General features: G+C 55.7%; 1 protein-coding gene across 1 annotated transcript in view; it reads right to left on the minus strand.

The window, feature by feature from the left end:
- Positions 1–1446, minus strand: part of IGSF9B (immunoglobulin superfamily, member 9B) — a gene marked incomplete at both ends in the record, with an annotated part of 17111 nt that overhangs the window by 14760 nt on the left and 905 nt on the right. The window contains one exon of the mRNA XM_010190203.1: positions 961–1107. Coding sequence (XP_010188505.1) covers positions 961–1107 — 147 coding nt within the window. The remainder of the gene's footprint in view (positions 1–960; positions 1108–1446) is intronic.

Here is a 1446-nt window from a genome sequence, read left to right on the forward strand (position 1 = left end):
GCGTCCCCCCCCATCACACGTTAAACTTGCAACTGCCTAAACACGGGAAAACACTGCAGTGCAGGGCGAAAGGCTCCTTCCTGATTAAAGAGGCTGGCAGGATTACAGCCTGCCCCTAATTACCAGCACTTGTTAAAGCCCACTTTCGAGGAAGACAGGTTGGCAATTTAAGCTGCTCGGTGGTGGGGGGGGGGAGAAGAATTATATTGTTTCACCCCATATTATTTTAAGCTTTGTAATGAGCTGGGGGAAAGCCAGAGCTTTCCCTTGCCTCCTGCTTCCCGAGCAGGCAGGATGGCAGCATCTCACCCCCTTTTTTTGGGTGGGGAAGGAGGCAGCAGCAAGAGGCTGCTGGTCTGGTGTGCTGCATGGAAAAAGCTTGCACAGCTCCCGCTCGCTAATTGGGCTCAATTAGGTGGCTCTGCTCCGTGCCACACCCCAGCCGTCCCCTGGAAAGGTTCAATTAATTGCTCAAGGTCAGGCAAGCCCAGCAAGGAGCTGTTGGTACCGATAGCCCCTTCTTCAGCCACCCCACTGCAGCTGGAAGAGGCGCAGCCCTGTTGCTGGGCTAAAAATAAAGACGTCTCCTGATGTGGAAAGCCACAATTTGCTAATTAGTTTAACACGCAGCCTCAATAAAATGAAGAGGGAAAAAAAAAAAAGTAATTTGAGTAAATCTGAATTTCAAGAAAACAAAGATTTGATCTTCTGATCTGTTTTGTTACGGGGATGCTTCGTTCCCAACCCTATTTCTTGATGTCTCTCCTTTAAACAAGCATCGTGTAATTAAACCCCGGGATCACTAATGCAACTTTGTGCCTTTTTTAAGTCACGCCCTGGCTGCAGCCAGCCTGGATGGCTCCGGGCTCGCTTGTCTGCAAAGCGCAGACACCACTGAGCATCCGAAATCAAAGGAAACCCCATTTCGGCACTGCAGCACCCCCCCCCAGCCCCGCTCACCGTTGACCGTGAGGTGGACCCAGCTGCCGTTGTGGAAGGTGTCGTACTGCTGGTCCAGCATGAGCACTTTGCACTCGTACCAGCCCTGGTCCTCGGAGCGGACCTGGTCAATGCGCAGCGAGGCTTTGTCGTGCAGGCTGGCCCGGCCTGCGGGGAGAGCGCGGCCATCGGTTTGGTGGTCCCCTAGCCCAGCTTGGTGGTCCCCAGCCCCGTTTGGTGGTCCCCAGCCCGTGCAATAGCCCCCTAACACCAGACCAGCCCCTTTGAGCATCACTGCAGGGGACACCCCAGCCCAGCGCAGACCCCAGCAGCTTTGGGGCTGGGCAGCACACGTTATTCCCATTTTTGGGACTGGTTGAGCATCACGGCACGGCGTTGCTGCTCATGGCAACACGCTGGCCAGTCTGGGCTGGGCAGAGCAAGCTGTCGTGACCAGGCAAGCTGCCCCGAGCGACGCCGGCCTTCTGCTCCCAGCCAGGGGCTGGC

The sequence above is a fragment of the Mesitornis unicolor genome, unplaced genomic scaffold (assembly GCF_000695765.1).
Source record: "Mesitornis unicolor isolate BGI_N332 unplaced genomic scaffold, ASM69576v1 scaffold33058, whole genome shotgun sequence".
NCBI classification, from domain to species: Eukaryota; Metazoa; Chordata; class Aves; order Mesitornithiformes; family Mesitornithidae; genus Mesitornis; species Mesitornis unicolor.